At 40.2% G+C, this 16082-nt stretch overlaps 1 protein-coding gene across 6 annotated transcripts in view; it reads left to right on the forward strand.

Annotated features, from left to right (window-relative positions):
• The window catches only part of stau2 (staufen double-stranded RNA binding protein 2), a 112096-nt gene that overhangs the window by 27386 nt on the left and 68628 nt on the right, over window positions 1–16082 (forward strand). For all 6 annotated transcript variants that reach the window (XM_061713066.1, XM_061713062.1, XM_061713067.1 and 3 more), the window contains exons 6-7: window positions 4117–4276; window positions 11109–11216. In XM_061713066.1, coding sequence (XP_061569050.1) covers window positions 4117–4276; window positions 11109–11216 — 268 coding nt within the window. The remainder of the gene's footprint in view (window positions 1–4116; window positions 4277–11108; window positions 11217–16082) is intronic.

A 16082-nucleotide genomic window follows, 5' to 3' on the forward strand; every position in this document is an offset into this window, starting at 1 on the left:
CGAAGTAAAGGCAACTCGCAAACAGAAAAAATAAAGTTAGAGATTAAAAAATAGATTAAGCAATTAAAAAACATAACGCGCTAAATATGCCTGTAATGAATTAATCGCAATTAATGCGCTAATTTGACACCCCTAATATTTTTTAAGTTTCCCCCTCGTCTTTTATAGTTAAATTCAAAGAGGATATTCAGATCAGATCATGCGTGTAAGGAGCAGGTAATTCTTGATTTAAGTGAACGGGCGTGTTAACAGGGTTTCTTGCTTTCATGCCATATCATTGATGTCACGCAGACAACCTCCTGTCATTGAGTAAATATGTAAAAATTGCTCTGTGTAATGTACATATTAAGGCTTGTGGGTCATAGAAACTGGTTTAAAAAAACAAAGTGTACCATATGTTTGGAAAGTGAGTATTTTTCTTCTTGTTTTCCTGGAAGTAAATGGCTTCCAGCTGAAATGTCACTCTCTCATTTATGGTAATAATTGCAATTCCGCAACGTCTATTTCCCCGTAGGATTCTGTGTAGGGTTAAAGCGAGTGGGAGTTTTGAACATGTCTATCTATCGGTGTGTTCACGCTCGAGTCTTTGGATGATTAACATGAAACATAACCTTCGCTTGCCGCCTCAGCTGACATGAAAGAGAGCTGCAGGGAAAGTTCTGCCTTCAAAGAGAAATTCATAACTCACTTTTAAATGTTGATGTTGTATCATTTGATCAAGCTGGCTGGTGCCAAATACACACTTGCGTCATCACACTTCATTTCTTTCTCTTTGAGCAGTCTCCATGTCCTCCCTACAGGTGTCCTGGTCTGATTTCTTCTTTGTAGTAAGAATCAGAGCATAATAACTGATAACGCTGAACAGACGGACCTAGTCTGCATGTGCTGATTTTTGTACTCGCCACAGAACACTAATGTGGGTTTACTAGCCCTTTTTGTGTGTGTGTGTGTGTGTGTGTGTGTGTGTGTGTGTGTGTGTGTGTGTGTGTGTGTGTGTGTGTGTGTGTGTGTGTGTGTGTGTGTGTGTGTGTGTGTGTGTGTGTGTGTGTGTGTGTGTGTGTGTGTGTGTGTGTGTGTGTGTGTGTGTGTGTGTGTGTGTGTGTGTGTGTGTGTGTGTGTGTGTGTTGGCCTAGGCCTATGTTCTTGGCTTACTTGCTTGTGTGTAAGCCACTACTTTCCCACGTTGTGGAGCCGGGTCTCCCACAGACCTCCCTACACGTCCCTTTCTCTCTTTTCTTTTCTTTTTTTTTCCCTCTTCCTTTCCATTTTTTTTTCTTCTCTCCTCCTGTCTTTCTTTCCTCTTTGCACCTGTACTCGGCGCTGGAGCCCCAGCTGCTCCCATCTACGCTCAGCGCCGTTGGCCGGCGCCCATGTTGCACTTGGCATGTCCTCTGAGACCCTAGGGCCACACTTGACGTGCAATGGCCAGGCAGGCCCACGCCCAGGAAAGGGCTCCTGTGGCCAGGAGTCGAGAGGAGACGGATGAGAGGAGGGCAGCGTCCTGGAGAAAGACCGGCTGGAATTCTGGGAGAGATACGCTGAGTCATTGTCAGGTCTTCCAAGTTTGGTGCTGAGGAAAGAGTTCAAGACGGATAGAAGGGAGGGGATTTTAAGAAGAGTTTCACATATGTTGCAGAGTTATTTGATTAATTGCTTCTGTTGGTTAAGTATTCTTGGTATTTCAACAAAGAATGTAACAAAAAAAAGGGGTCCACATTTAGCTGAAGGAAAGCTTTATTTAGGTTCTAATCCAGCCAACGCCTCATTCATATTCTCCACCACTTTCTTCAGAGAAAGAAACGCCAGGTCAACGTGGATCACAGCAACTGTGATTAGTCTGCTTTGTACGTTTGCATTTCCTTCTGTGTACGTCCCGCTTCTCTTACTAGGGAGTGGTTCTGGACTCGGACCTGAATGTTAACAGCCACATTAAGACAGTAGTGAAGTCAGCCTTTTATCACCTAAAGAACATATTGAGGATTACAGGACTGATGTCTCAGCAGGACTTAGAAAACGTGTCCACGCTTTTATCGTCAGGACTGCTGTAACGCCGTTCTCACGGGTCTCTCTAAAAGATCCATCAAACAGCTGCAGTTAGTCCAGAACGCTGCCGAGTCCTCACTACGACCACGAGAGTGGACCATGTAACTCCAGTTATTAGATCTTTCCACTGGCTTCCTGTTTGTCCCAGAATAGATGTTAAAATCCTGCTGGTCGTTTATAAATCTCTGAATGGTCTCGGACCAAAATACATCTCTGATCTCCTGGTTCATGGTGAAACATCTAGAACCCTCAGGGCGTCAGGGTCACGCCTACTTTCTGTACCCAGAGTTAGAACCAAACAAAGTGAGACATCAATCGTCTTTTATGCTCCCCACCTGTGCAACAAACTCCCAGAATGCATCAGGGCTGCAGAAACTCTCAGTTGTTTTAAGTCCAGGTTGAAAACCTTTTTAGTTACTGCTGCATTTCAGTAATCTCCCATGGTGCACTACAACCTTTATTTCTTGCATCTCAATGGTTTAATTATTTTTAATTTATGTCTGTTCGTCTTTAACTTCTACTTTAAACTTTTGAATTGTCTTGCACATGAAATGTGCTATACAAATAAACTTGCCTTGCCTTGCTTACTACTACTTTGTCCAGTTTAAGCCGGTTAGAAAGATAGTTTGTTGTTAGTTGAAATTGTTGTTGCTCAACATTTATTAGATAACTCACGAGATATGTTACATTTGCATAAATTATCTAAATAACACTTAAACGCCGCTGTTGCGCCTCAGATGGTTGTGTGTTTTATTTTTGAATGAGACTGTTAAATTGTTTTGCTTTTTTTTAATATTTTGATGCTTTTAATTTGATTGGGTTTTGTTGTGTTCGAGACAAAGCCAATAAAAATAAATAAATAAATAAATAAAATTAAAAAAAATAAATAAATTAAAAAAAAGATGGTTGCTAGTACTGCCGTAGACTGCTAGTCTTATACTTTTTAAGTGTTTAACAAAATACATTTCCTATAACACATCATTTCGATTGGTTCAATTAAAAATCTTTGTACGTGCGCTTTTCTTTTAACTTAAAAAAAAAAAAAATTCAACTCATCATAGAGTAATTATCGGTTTATGGTCAGTTTAACGATATCTGTCTATCCGATCATGGACATGTTTGCAATTTGTCGGGGAAAGGACCTGCATAACCGTCCAGTGCACACATGTTTTCTTTTCCTTTATTTTCTAGCTTCTAAGGTTTCCCACATGTATTTAATCAAGTATTAGCTTGACTGCAGTGCCAAGCAGGATGTCGTGGTATAGAAATGTAAACTCAGTGAAAAGGGATAGCTGTATATTTGTAAAGCATGTGTTAAGTTTCTTCAAGCAGTAGTAAAAATAATCTCTTAACATGTTCACTTGGTGCAAATTTTCATACTTGCATTTTAAGCTCAGCGTTAAACACGAAAACAATGACTACGGTTTGGGAACTAGACTCTAGTCGAGACATATTTCCATAAATCTTACCTTGTATGCTCCATTTGTGTCGACCACATATGGTGGCTGCATATCCTTGTGAATATAAATGTGTATTGACAGAGATTAAAGCAGACAGGGAGAAGGATATTAAAAACTTTGGATTTCTCCCTTCTCTTATTAGTTTTCCCACTATTTCTCTTTCTTGTTTTCAGTCCAGCAGACATTCTCAGCCCCTCTCCGACTGACCCAGGGGGGGAAGTATCACACACGCAGACCTTTAAATCTGCCGGGTGACAGCTCAGTCCCGCTCCGTCAAGACCCAATGAAAGAGAGTGTAATCTATGTTCACAGCGAGAAGAAAGAGGACAGGATATATGTTCCAGTGCTTTGTTTTCCATCTCTGAGCTGAGACTCAATAGCAAGACATTACTCAAGTGGTTGTAAAACAGGCTATTGTGTAGTAATTGACCCTGATGAAGTGGTGGGCCTTTAATTTGAGAACGCTGTAAACTAAGTGAATTGATAACTTGCTAAACCACCCTCTCTTCTTTTCCTCTATTGAATATTGTTTGAATTCTTATAAAAAACATTCAATGAATGTTTGTTTAAGTTATTTCATCCATTCCTTCTTGTTATTTTGTATTTATTTCAGGTATCATTATCCTGTTCCTAAGATCTTCTACGTGCAGCTCTCTGTGGGGAGTCATGAGTTCATTGGCGAAGGGCGCACCCGCCAAGCAGCGAGACACAACGCGGCCATGAAGGCCCTTCAAGCACTGCGCAATGAACCCATCCCTGAACGGCCACCGCAGGTAAACACGGTCCACAAGCCACGACAGAGTCCAACTACACCGCTCACCAGCCATGTTTAACGTGTGCACGCTGACGTTGTTGAAGCTTGGAGCTCCTGCTGGCGTCTTTGTTGCATGTAGTGCTTATAAAAGCTTCCAATGTCCTTCTGTGTGACCATGTTAGACCGGCTCATGACACGTCTTTGTTCCTTACTGTTTAGGTGCTGGACACGGTTACTTTCCTGTGCAATTCAGTGCTTTTTTTTATACTTTTGCTTTTCTTTTCTTTTTTTAAATACTTTTTTGAAATTAAATGAGTAGTTTCTGTATTATAAGAGTTAAATTTTAGAGGTCTCTCAAGTGCATGTGTGCCTTTTTATTGCCTCTCTAATAGTGCTGTCACAAACAGTTAGTCTACTGACTAATCTTTCGATTAATCTAGTGATTAATGTGTCTAATTATCAATTATTTTTCATTACTCTATGAATGGAACCATTTGTACAATGTGTACTACAAAAGGTTTAGTGATAACAGTCTAATTCTTAATGAATTAACATTTCACTGCTCCGCAAAAATATCTTCAAAAGGAAATCAAATTAGATGAATAAAGTTATGCAAAATAATATATTCAGAACCAGATGTATCATCTGACAAAACAAATGAAAAATTCAAGTCACTCAGTGGCGATATAAAAATGAAGTGCAAACATTTTGAAGTGCAAAATGAAGTGCAAAGAGCTAGCAGTTTTTGGTTTCTATTTTGACCGGATGCAGCAATGTTGTTATCGGAGACTGTAAGAACATTTATTTTGTTATTTGAATCCAATGAGTTGGGAAGTTTATTTAATTGATTATGTGGATGTGTCATCACAGCCCGACTCTGAAACTTACATTTAAATGTAACATGCTTGTCCACATTTTTGGACTTATTTGCTACCCTATGCTACCTTAAACATTAAACCAACATTTTACCAATCAGGTGATGCTTAAGTGCCTTCAAACATTTGATCAGTCAGAAAACAACTTCTTACAAGTGGAAAAGAAATGCATGCAATGGCAGGAAGTTAAGAATAAGTCAAAAATTGTTGGAATTTGTCACCTAATGTCCACTTTACATGTGACAGAATTTAACATTTGTTTTTGATACAAGTATAGGATCCAGGAACAACCAAAATCTCTCTGCAATACCACTTAAAAAAGTGAATAAATCATAATTATTCTTGAAAGAACAGTTCCACACAACTTGTGGTTTAAATAAAAGATCTGTAACATGCATCATTGATATACCACAGAGATGGCACCAAAAACTCCCATACAGGCGGTACTAGAGAGCTCCCACAAGTACACACAAATCTGACAGGAAAATACAATTTTATTTTCAAATGCTTACATTTCCCTTTTCTATCAGTTTGGCTTCAGGAAGTTTGTAGTGATGCCTCCTCTAGGCATCATCTTGTTGCGACATATGCTTTGAACTAACCGCGGTTGTTAAACCACTAAACCGCTGAAGGAATGTAACTGCCAGCTGGCTGGTAGTGCGACAGTCAAGAAGTACTTTGTAATTCCTCCTTTTTGCATATCAGCTTGATAAACCTCAGGCTTTCAAGTCGGCTCCGTTCCTCTGGATTTTGTTTGAACTTTTACAGGCTAACATTAAGTACATTAATGGAACATTAATAGGAGAACCTTTATGGGCAACCTTTCATTGATGTTTGCGAGGTTTTCGGTAATGGCGGGTTCTGGTGCTGCTAGTAAAGCTGTACTCACCAACAGATAGGACACTGGAATTAACCCAATTCCAATGAGTAAAGAATTTTAAGAATTCCCACAAGAAGATTTCTTGCCATGATATGAAACATGAGTAGAGAGAATTTACTTCTAATAGCACGGAAACCAAAAGAGCAAGAATGAATGAGTTGTGAATCAAGAGTTCTCTAAACTATACCGTATGCATAATTATACTCTCTTCCCACATTTACGCTGTATGAAGCATCTTCTCAGGCGTTTAGTCTCTTTATGAGTAAGGCTCAGAGGTCTGTTCCAACCTAAATTCTTTCCCTAAATTAGGTCTAAAAATGCTGTGATGTGTTCCTCCTCCCTTCGGGGCAGCTCTGATGAGTGCATTGTAGATGTTTTTAATAGTTACTACGTGCACTTCTAGTTTCAATCAGACTGAATCCAAATCCACCACATGTTTAATTACTCTGATGTATAATTTGACCCTAACAATCTCCATAATCTTAGATTGCACCAGGCAGGGTTGTATTGTTTGTGTGTCTTGGACGGCCCTCTACCGATGTCGTCGTACCTTTTACAGTTTCCCTCAGGCATAGCTGTTAACTTTTGTTATCATTTCCCACCGGAAAAACGACAAATTACCCCATATCCTCTCCGCCTGGCATGGTCGACGGTTATTCAAAACGCTTTGGCTCTTCTCACTTGCTTGTCTTGCTGTCTTTTGGCATCAATCACCATAAATGAAGTCTTTGTTTGCTGCTGCTTCTGAGTCTTGATTTACAAATTGAGCCACATTGTGTCTACAGTCTGTCATTCTGTCTCTGCATGAGTGTGTGTGCGTGCAATCTCAGCTTGAAAGTGTTTCTTTCCACCATGTGCTATCAGACTTCTCTGTTAAGGAAGACCACCAGTAAATATCAATGGAGGTGTAATTACAGCACGTGTACAAAAGTCAGACAGCATAGGAACCCCCTGCAAATACAAAATATCCAATATTTTACATGGATTCAAGCCATTAAGGCTAAACACAGAAATGATTATCCAACTTTTTGTGAATTCTTTCCAAGAGGGTTTAGAGGACAGCCATCCTAATTATTTCCTCTTCAATTCAAGGAATTAGTCTGGTTCGTCTGGATGTCACATTGATTTCTGGGACCAGCAGCAACTATCTCTGGAAATGAAACATGTGACACATCGGCAGAGTGATAACCCAGCTGATATCAGTGAGATTTATTGGAGCAGTTATTATATTAGTCCTGCAGAGTTATGTCATTTTTGTTATGTCTGCTGGAAGCTGCTTAATGCTCTGATATGCAACATTTTACCGTCATGAAAACAAATTAGCATGAACTTGTTTTTTTTCTTTAAAGTCTTCCATCAGTTTTTTTGAAAGCGCTCCTCCAGGGTGACTTCTATGTTGTATTTCAGCACTGTGTGGGTTCCTGTTCTTATCCCAAGGACTCTCTGGCCATACGTCTATAAATAGCACCTGTACCGGCAGATTTAGCCCCCACAACCCCCGTTTGTCTCCGTCACAGGGACGTGGTTTGTCTGCTCAGACATTCTGGTTTGCACAAGGTTTTGTACTTGATAACACACACACACACTGAACTTGTGGGAGCGTCTTAAGGCAACCTTGAGGGAAGATTGACAATATTAATGACACTTGTTAAGTATGCGCACCAAAAGTGTGGAAATATAGCAATGAAAATCATTTAAAAACTCAAGTAAAAAAAGATATGGGTGTACTTCTGTTTCTCTTATTCCGATTAAGACACATCGATACAAGGTAAATACTGTACACAATTGTGAGTCAAATTTACGCTTGGTTAGTCGGCTGTTGCATAAACACAGGAGGGCATTCTGTGGTTGATCAGTAGCTTCTCCAAAGCTTAGTATTTCCAAGCTGATTTGATCCTGCTGGACCATGTTTGTTGTTCTGCAGAGAAGAATTTAGATGCTACTCAAGAGATCCCTGCAGACAGTTATGCACAATGAATTACAATCTAAACATCTAAATTCCCTAAAAACCTTTCCACGGCACTGTATGTGCCGTAAGAAATAGACTTATCGCTCATCAGTGTCAGCCTTTGGGCCGGAACGGTACGTGCAACTAGACCGCTTCTTGTGAAATCCACGAGATCTCATCTCGCAGAATTAATCACAGGCGGCACCAGATCACACGGTGAAGCAGGAGAGGCGAAGGAGCCCAGCGGGAAAAACCACAGCCGTTCAAACTTAAGCAGATAAGCAACTGGACAGAAGAAGATAAAGATCAAGACATAACTCTGCGGTTCCTGAGGTGACTGGCAGCAAAAAGGCCCTCGTTACAGGGCTGCTGGTATCGCCTCAGTGGTGTGAACAAGCTTTCATTTTTAGAAGAAATTAATAGGAAATTATTAGGGGTGTAACAATATATCCTGCCACAAAATTTCGCGATACAAAAACGTCACGATATGTGTCGTGGAGGTGACAAAGTGTATTGCGATATTGTGTTATTAATATTAATCCATTGTGTTGACTAGTAACGCGCATCCGACCGCAACCGCGGCCGCGCGGACCAAAATCTTACTCCGCTCAGAAGAAACTAGTCCCGTTTTGCAGTCCCGTTTTGAGCTCTGAACTTTTACTTATGTAAGTCTGGTGTAGAGTTAAGCCTTACCTTATTAAATTAAACCTTTTTCGGGTCGTGAGTAGGATAAACACGGAGACAACTTCTGCTTGAGTTCCAGTGTACTTTAATGTCCCTCAACAGTGTAGGATTTTAGAACTTCAACACAGCACCTAGTGCTGTATCACTCCGCCTAATCTAAAACATATTAACTACAGATAAACTGACTAGTGTCATTATAGTCCCTGATTTACAGAATATAAAGAATATATTTATAAAATAATGAACCCTGAATTACCAAAATAACCTTCTTAACAAAAATAAATCTCCTCTTACAGTTATAAGTGAGCATGAATCAATTCTTCAAAATCTTAATTTTAGTTGTTAAATTTCTGGAAAAGAAAAAAGTCAAATCATACATGAGAGAAACTATTCAGTTTGTGGCAAAATATTTTTACTTGTATGAAACTGAAGATGCATAATGCAAACCTGATAATATCTACTTTTAGTTAAGTTCGTGGAAAATGGTTGGCCTGGCTTTCTCTTTAAAACTTAAACAGTTATAAAGCATTACAAACTGTAACAATAGGGCAAACACACAGCATTGTTTTGTATTTTGTGTCTTTCAAATAAAAGACATATTTTTCCAGTCATATGTTCTTCATTCAAGGTTGTTAAAAAAATACTGCTATAATATTGTATCGTATCGTTATCGTGGCCTCAATATCGTGTATCGTACCGTATCGTGAGATTAGTGTATCGTTACACCCCTAGAAATTATAGTATGGTAGTTACTCCTATTGGTCTGATTAGTCTGATCTATATACTGTAGATGCAAAACAATAGTTGCATTGGACCAGACAGTTCAGGCTTTGGGTTAGGAGCACTGAGGAGCTCCCCAAAAGGCAATTTACCTTCATGGGTTTTTCAATGACGTTATTAAGGAGCAAGCAGAGGTTTTCATAGGCTAACTTTAACAACTTATGTAAATATCAACTACTTTTGACAGATGTTTATGAAATGTTTTTTGAAGACAGTTTCCACAAATCACAATCAGCCATTTGGACCAGTTAGCTAACACACTCTTCCTTTCATGCGAGAAAAGCTCCTACTCTGAAGTAAGAGCTAAAAAAAAACCCTGTGAACCACGATCAGCAGGTGTTCCTGCGGTGTGGACACAAAGAAGAACAGGAACTTCCTCTGATAGTTAGTAAAACTATGAAAATGTTCCTGTGGTCTGGAAGCACTTCATAAAACTGACTGAAAGCTCAAACCATCATTAGATCGTAAGTTGAGAGCATCTGTGAATCGGGGGCACTCTCGTCGGTGAGACTGGTCTCACCAGAAGCACCCTGGTGTGATTTTAAAAGCATCCCAGAAGTTTCCTTTATGTTCCGCTAAAGTTGCCTGAAGAATCTGTTTCGCTGCTTAGCTGATTTGAACAGAGCAGGAAATGTTCAAAATAAAACACCGCAAGCTCTCTCCAACCTGCGTATTTGCATTACGTTGACCTGCAGAGCCCCAGTTAAGTAACTCAAACAGTCTCAGAAAAGACTCAACGATGCATTCTTTGCACCTTTATATGAAGATCATTATTATTAAATCGATTATCTCATTGGCCACTTGCAGTACATGTTCCTGTTAAAGTTTCTGCTTTGAGGACTTCATTCCACTAAAATAACTAGTACATATGGGGCTCGCATGCAGCTGCCATCATATTTCCTGTGCTGTGCAGATTCTTTGAGGCCAGATGTGCTTCAGGGTTACAGATGGGAGCATGATATAACCACGTGTTGACATATGTACAAGTGCCAATCAAGCGAGAGGACAGTTGGTTGTACCTGAGCCCAACTTGGCTCGTGTCAGTGAACGCTTGGTTTCTCTGGGATTCTCTCCTCATATGTAATATTCTTAATAGTCTGATGCCGATGGTCCAAGTGATGTACGATTTGGTGTCTTGTAAGTTGATGAAAACTAATTGCATCATTTCTCGAGCTTTTCCCTCCTCCCGCCCCAAAATCTGCACAGTCTTGATTGTACACGCCCACCTGGGGTTGAACATGTTCGTTTTTTACCCCCAAATAAAACATTTAAAAGATTGTCCGCAGTGCATGAATAGTTTTTTCTGCTTTTGTGGTCGACTTCCTCACAAAAAAAATGCTTAATCTCTCTGAGTTTTTCTAGTTTAATCGAGGGTGTGGAGGTAGGGTTGCAGCTGCTATTTTCACACACAGAATAACACATAGTTAGTTGAGCAGTGTTTCCATACAGTTACAGCCTAATCAGCACTGTTGCATTGCTCCAGTTAAACAATAGAAATAGAACCAGAAGTAGACAAAGCAAAAAATTGAATTTTGAATTGTTACTCGATTTCAGGTTAGAATAACCATAAGTGTTCTTAAATTCTGTGACTTCACAGTCTGTGTCAGTGTTAAAGTGTTAAATATGTAATGTTCAGTCAGTCAGTGTGTCATTGTGATGTTTTCTTTAAATCTTTCTTTTCCAGAACCCAGAGGAAAAAGGCGAGACTGAGGAAGGAAGCGATGCGAGCAAATCCGAGATCAGCCTGGTTTATGAAATCGCCCTCAAAAGAAACTTGTCTGTTAATTTTGAGGTGAGAACAACATTTCAGAGATGTGGGAGAAGACCCTGTGAGGGCGATGTTGCAGTTCAGTTGTTATCCCTGCTCTTTCTCAAAGTAAATACAGAATGGATGAGGAATGAAAAAAAGGTCATTCAGTCAGATAAGGTGTAATCAGTCATGATTTCTTGGGGGTGTGAAATGTCATAATGGGGAAGTATTGCTAAAACCAAACAGCTCATTAGCTGCATGAAAAGATAGCGCAGAGGAAATGGAAGGAGTCATGCTGCTTCTATTCTGAGAGGTGTTTTCTCCAGTTTTACTTCACTTGCACACCTCTGAGGTCAGGTCTCTCAGAAGGAGTCATGCCTTGCGGTCATCTGTGCTGCGTTGTGTTCACCGCGTTTCTGGACTTGATGAACCACATTGGAATGAGCCTAGTTAATCCCAAACTATCAGGATCACATGCTGCTGTGAGATAACCTTTAGTAATTGTGAACATTTCTTTCTTTCTCAAGAGTTTCACATTGGATTTCATAAACCTGACCAGCCCAGTGAGTCTGTATTGATGAATCAGGTCGTCCAAATCCCTAAAAGGCCTTTTTCGTCTGTTAAGAAGCAGATAAGTAGGCAGAGTTGATTAAGCAGCCTCTGATGAGGAGCTCTGAGGCCGTCATTACGCAGGTATTTATCTCCTCTAAATCTGAGGTATATCAGACATGAGATTAACTTAATGTCATTTCATTACTTCAGAAGTGCTTCCAGCTGAACCATTTGAAACCAACTTGATTAAAATTCACTGGTTGCCCAGCAGGGCCTTTTCATCTTGTTTTGACCTCCCTGTATCCCTGCAGCAATTACCGACCAGGAGGGTTTTCTGCTTTGCATTTTGCAACCTTACACAACAGCTAAAGCGACTCTTTCAGAGCATGACACAGTCACATCGTTTGTGGCTAAAATCATCTTTTGTTTTCATCATTTTTCTCGTTTTGCTTAAATCCCCAGGTTCATTTTATTGATTTGTTCTAACTGGAGCAAATGCATTTGTAAACTCGGTGAAAGTGACACGTTTTACATTCACGTTTGGACTGGACTGCAAATGCAGTTGGCTTTTGTGCCTTTGAAGCTTTAATTTTGAAATCCTAATACAATTTAAATAAAAGAGTTCAAAGGGAGCTGTCAACCAGAAAATTATCTATAGGTGTTAAAACCATGTTTTTGTTCTCATGTCTAAATGTTTACTGTGCAGTTAAGCAGACAGTTTTTAGTGTTTAGCCCCAGAAGTTTAGCCTGGTCAGCTATCCTGATTGTTGTCCTCTTCAATACACAGAAAGAACCTGGTTTCTCTGGATTCGACTCTGATTACCGAGCGCTTTTCCACCAAAGCGGCGCCAGAGCCAGACTTAGCACCAGAAAAGCCCTGACTGCTGAGAAAACTGGTGCTACTCTGGCCCCAGATGCAAGAACTGCTACATCACGGCGGGGGCTGTGATTATTGTAACCAACCAAAACAGTGTAGCCGCCATATTTAAACAACCTCCGTGAAATTAAAACGTACATCACCAAGTTACTTACTCCTGAAACCTAAACGCTGTCGATGCTGATGCCGGAAAGTTGCATGAAGTCAATTCCAGACTCCAAACAAGATTTTTAGGTCCAAGATCATCGTCTGCACATAGCGAAATTCATTTTCCATCGTTATTCTGAGGGGTTTAATGCTCCTTTTCATGGATTTCTCTTTTTTCCAGTGGAAGTTGCCCATTTTAGAAGGGAAAAAAAAGCCTAAATATTGTTCATGGTTTTATTGTCAGTGTCTCCTGTGTTTAGAGGAATTTCTTGCTTGCTTGTTTTGGGACATTGGTTTGTGCGTACAGGTAACATAATATACCTTCTCTTAAGAAAAGCTTTTTACATCAGATGGTTGGGGACCTTGCTATGTGAGTCCACTAGAATCCACATTGCTAATCTAGAAGGTACGTGTACCGTAAGTCGAGCTATTTCCTGAAGAGCTTTGCTTAGATTCATGGTGGCATCATGTACACAGACCTGAACAATTTGTATTTAAAGAAAACAAATCACCAGTAAGGGGTTTTATCAATTGATAATATGCTTCTTCCGTGAGCATTAGTTTGACTAGTGCTGTTGGGGCTTTGCTGTCATGGTTGTTTGAATTTTGCTCATGTTAGACAGATGCTTCTCCCAGTCACCTGCCAAGTAAGTGTCTACCCTTTCCCAAACTGTTTCCAGTTACTGGAGGATTTCATAGATTGTTCTGGGTAATAAAACCTTCAGATGCCTCAGATTATTTGTGACCTTGATTTTTTTTTTTTTTTTTAAACAAAAAAACATTATCTTGGAGCTGTCTTATGATACGCTTCCCTTGCAGCTTTACCTTGGACCGCTGTGACTCCTCTGCACATTACACCGAGACACCGCACAACTTTTCTGAATTCGTTTTAACTAAATGCGTCCTCGTATGACCTGGCCGCTCCATTTGTCTCTGCTTTTTCTGTATCTCGGCTGACTCATCCAATATTCGAGCCCTCACCCGCCACCCCTCTTCTTCTGTACTCTGCAAGGTGCCAAAAACAAGGGAAGCTCAGTTTACACTGTGCACCCCCTCCCTTCCTCCACAGAATCCCTCTCTTCCACCTCCATCACTCCCAAAAATCACACACGGGTCAGTTGCATGTGGAGGCAAGGGGGATGAGGCAGATGGTAAAGTGAGAGGAAAATGAAGACGAGGGGAAGTTAAGTGTTCTCCCTATGTTGACTTTGCTTGTTGATACGAATTTACACAATATCAGAAAAATCATTTAGAAAAGCTGTGCAGTGCTCCCTTTTGCACCCTTTTGTTCAAAAACACATTTGCTCATCTGAGCATGACACGTCTGTCCTTCCTGGAAGTACTATTAATAATCTGAGCCAGCTAAATCCGGGCCGATGTGATTTATTATCCGAGATCCGTCTGTCCCTGTCACCAATTACACCACTTTCATTTTCAGTCCTCAAAACTGGAAGCTGAGAGCGGCGGTTCTTAAAAGCAGACCATAGCTACATTCCTCCGAGCGCTCCCTCTTCTGCTCTTCATTGCTGCTGTCTGACGCGCAGTAAATCAGAAACTATCCCTCGTCTTTCCTCCACATTTTGCTTTTCTTTCATGATCCATCTACATCTCTATCAACGGTTAATATTCTTAGTTTGTTTCCCAAGTTTTGATTTGTGCGCCCTCGGTGACAGCAGTACCGAGTCTGCTTTGTTAGATCGATATTTTTCATGATTTAAAGCAGAGCAGGAAAGAGCTCACAGAAGTTACCGTTTTCTCAATGCTTTAAGCTCGGTTATCAGTCATCACATTTCTTTTTTCTGTTCCATGTCATGCTAAATTGCCTCGGGGCAAGGCTGCATTGAGCAACAATCAGCCTTTAATCAGGTCAGATGTAGCACATGATAGCAAACAATGAGACACTTGGAAACAAAAGCCATCGGGATTCAGATGTGGAGAACAAGAAAAAGAATCAGCCCTCTGGCGCTGTAACATAAGAAACATTACTAAATTTGTCAGTTTTGGCTCCCAAATCTGAAAAAACAAGTGATCAATAGAAAAACAGCTTTTGTTCTCCATTTCATTGTAAAGGGATTTTCTCTGTTTTGTGTTGCACAAGTCTGTGTCCTGTCTTTTGCAGCTAGGGGCTTTAAGCGTTTTCTTAAACCAAATTCACTCCTAACAGGTTGAAACTACACGATGCGTCTGTAAATTGCAATAATCTCTTGAACGGTAGAGGCACTGGTGTAGGTTGGTGCAGCAGTTGACCACAAGGGACCGGCCCGTTGAACTGTGTGTGTCGGTGTTGCAAGCTTACCCAGTGTACTGTTGCTGTTTCTTGTCCCCAGTTTCCCGCATTGAAAAAAAACCCAGAAGAGCAAACTCCGATCCTGATGGCGTTGATTTAACGGGCTCGCATGCCATCTCTGATGGTGCCGGTGTTGTTTTTCTTCTGGCGTGACTGCTTCAAAAACACACTGAACCAGATGCAGAGACCAGCTGCACCTTCTGGGAGCTGTTTCCGTTTACCAGATAACTCTCACTTGTACTTTTGCTGTAATGTCTCAGAACATGTGAACTTACACTGGAAACATTCTATTTAGCTTCCCGCAGAATAACCCAAAATCAATACTTGGGAATTCACGATCAGTCTTTTACTCTTATTCAAATCAGCATCACAGGTGTATATTTTCTAACAGACAGATTAATGAATATATATTTCTGAAGAAAGTCAAAGCAATAAAGAAGGTTTAAAATTATATTTTAAGATTTGTTTGGTAAGCATAAATGCTTGCTTAATGTTTTTGTTGCATTTTTGCACCTCTGTATTTGTTCTGTACATGTCTTTAGAGGATGTGTTTTCGTCACTGGGTTTACATCCTGCCCCCTAGTGGAGACCTCCGGTATCACATGCATCGTTGGCCGAGTGCTCAAGCCACAAATGTTTCACAACGCAGTTGGTTGTGTGCCAAATGCTTGGCCAGACTGCAAGTACATCCCAGGCCTGAGACGATGAAAAGAGAGCATTCCATCAGTCCTTTGATCTAGACAAAAAAAATGCATTAATACAACTTAGTAACACTGGAGACTGCCAGAGCTAAACCAATCTTTATGAAAGGAAGTCAACGTTCCAATAAAACTGATTTTTTTTGAGAAAAACATGAGAAAAACTGCTTTAAGGATCATTGAAAGCATTTTTCTAAAGTCAATAAGAAATGATGTTAAATAATTGCAATTATGACTTTTGCCATTATTGGACCGTGCTGAACTGGCATTGGAAAACAATATTTAAATAAAAACAAGGGAAAGGACTTAACTCTCTTACATTTTGTCTTCCCTTCTCATTATATCAT

The sequence above is a fragment of the Cololabis saira genome, chromosome 22 (assembly GCF_033807715.1).
Source record: "Cololabis saira isolate AMF1-May2022 chromosome 22, fColSai1.1, whole genome shotgun sequence".
Lineage (NCBI taxonomy): Eukaryota > Metazoa > Chordata > Actinopteri > Beloniformes > Belonidae > Cololabis > Cololabis saira.